We start from the raw sequence: 1,669 nt of genomic DNA on the forward strand, positions 1-1,669 counted from the left end.
AATAAACATGCGTTAATATCTAAACTAATGAATAAGTTAACAAATAAAACATAATTTTACAATCATTTTAAGTCAGTCTTCATTCTACTTTGTTTTTTGTTTTTTGGTTTTTCGAGAGTCTACTTTGATTATTACATATAATAATCACATTATTGGGTTGGTACGATGATAAGTCTTCTATCCGCATTATTAAGTTGACAAAATCTTTAGTTGATCCATTATTTTGTAATGACTTTGATTCCTTACATCTTTCTTTATTTCTTCATTATGTCTCCATTTATACAATGTGATACAGAAGGGTTCTTCAATAGATTAAGGCAGAAAGACAAATTATAAAACCCTTTTTTAGAAAAAAAAAAAAGAAGACAAGAATTATTATGCATGTAATCATATATCATATCACAGGCTTCACAGTTTAATTAATAATAAATCATACACATTTTTTTTTGACACCATAAATAATACTTTTTTTTTTTTTTTCAAATAATACACAATATTTAGAGTAGAGCGCTTTCATTACATGACTGATACATACAATATGGAGTACAACTCATTATTTATTGCATACAAACACACACCAAAATATATATCTTACCCAAACTCGGTCACGGCTCATGATTTACTGCAGTTTGACGTACAGACTAGCTTTAAACAGACATGCTTAAGACGTACACACTTACGAAGCCACACAAGGAGCAATCCCCATTATTCGGTCGAGAGATATTCATCGATCCCTTTGGACATATCGACACAGAATTGGAGAAGAGTCTCAGGGTGAGCAACCTCCTCGCTAATTTTCTCATACTCAAGGTGCCAGTGTACTATACTTCCAGGCCCTCCATGTTTAGGAGTCCCCTGGATGGTTATCACAAAGCTTTTGTACTCTTTCATCAAATCACCTTCTATGACCCTGAACGTGATCAAGTTCTTCTCCGGCTCCAACGCCTCGATCCTCTCCTTCGCCACCTTTGCCACCCCATCTACATCAATTAATTAACACTTATTGATATTGGTTTGACTTTTGAGTTTAATAATCAAAACGAATATCAATCAAAAACATATCATATATCAAATAATGAGATTACAGTCGTGGATCTATATCCAGGATAAGTTTTACTTTTATGGTTTAAAATTCCCTATCTTTTTTGTTTAAAGTAATAATGTTTAGTGACAGTCCAAGATCAACTAGCTAGACATGTTGATTTTTTAACACTACATAAATACACGGATGCATACCTCGTAGAGGTCTTAATTAATCCACCAATTATTAAAAAATGTGTATAAAGTTGACTTACCATGAACGTAGTTCCAGATGACGACAGTGCCGACTTTGCCCCATTCGCCTTCATGCAGTTCACAGTTTTGAATGTGCCCCGGAGATGCTGTGGAGACATGGTGTGGTTTCTCGGCGAACATGTGATGGAACTTTCCAGCCGAAGCTTTGATCTCCACGTCTGTCTCAAGCTTCCCCACCAAACTAGAAACCTCGGTTTTCGTCACGGCAGCCATTCTTTGTACCTTCGATTTGCTTATCTTGATTTCTGGGTATAGGTTTTGAGAGAGGAGTGAGTTCCCTTATGAGTTCTTTAGCATCTATTTGTAGATGAATGGTTTGAGAAACTGATGAAGTTTTTTTTTTTTTTTTTTTTTTTTTTTTTTTTTTTTTTTT

The 1,669-nt window shown here is 34.3% G+C and overlaps 1 protein-coding gene across 1 annotated transcript; it reads right to left on the reverse strand.

The window, feature by feature from the left end:
• Positions 495–1,644, reverse strand: LOC104701735 (MLP-like protein 31). The gene is made up of 2 exons (XM_010417477.1): positions 1,296–1,644; positions 495–980 (listed from the first exon to the last, which is right to left on the reverse strand). The coding sequence occupies exons 1-2, from the start codon at positions 1,507–1,509 to the stop codon at positions 706–708; spliced, it is 489 nt and encodes a 162-aa protein (XP_010415779.1). The 5' UTR covers positions 1,510–1,644; the 3' UTR covers positions 495–705.

The sequence above is a fragment of the Camelina sativa genome, chromosome 7 (assembly GCF_000633955.1).
Source record: "Camelina sativa cultivar DH55 chromosome 7, Cs, whole genome shotgun sequence".
In the NCBI taxonomy this organism is placed as follows: Eukaryota; Viridiplantae; Streptophyta; class Magnoliopsida; order Brassicales; family Brassicaceae; genus Camelina; species Camelina sativa.

Coding starts and splice junctions, on each gene's coding strand:
- LOC104701735 (XM_010417477.1), bottom strand. CDS start 1,509: ATGGCTGCCGTGACGAAAACCGAGGTTTCTAGTTTGGTGGGGAAGCTT. Junction 981..1,295: donor CATCTGGAACTACGTTCATG/GTAAGTCAACTT, acceptor TAATTGATGTAG/ATGGGGTGGCAAAGGTGGCG.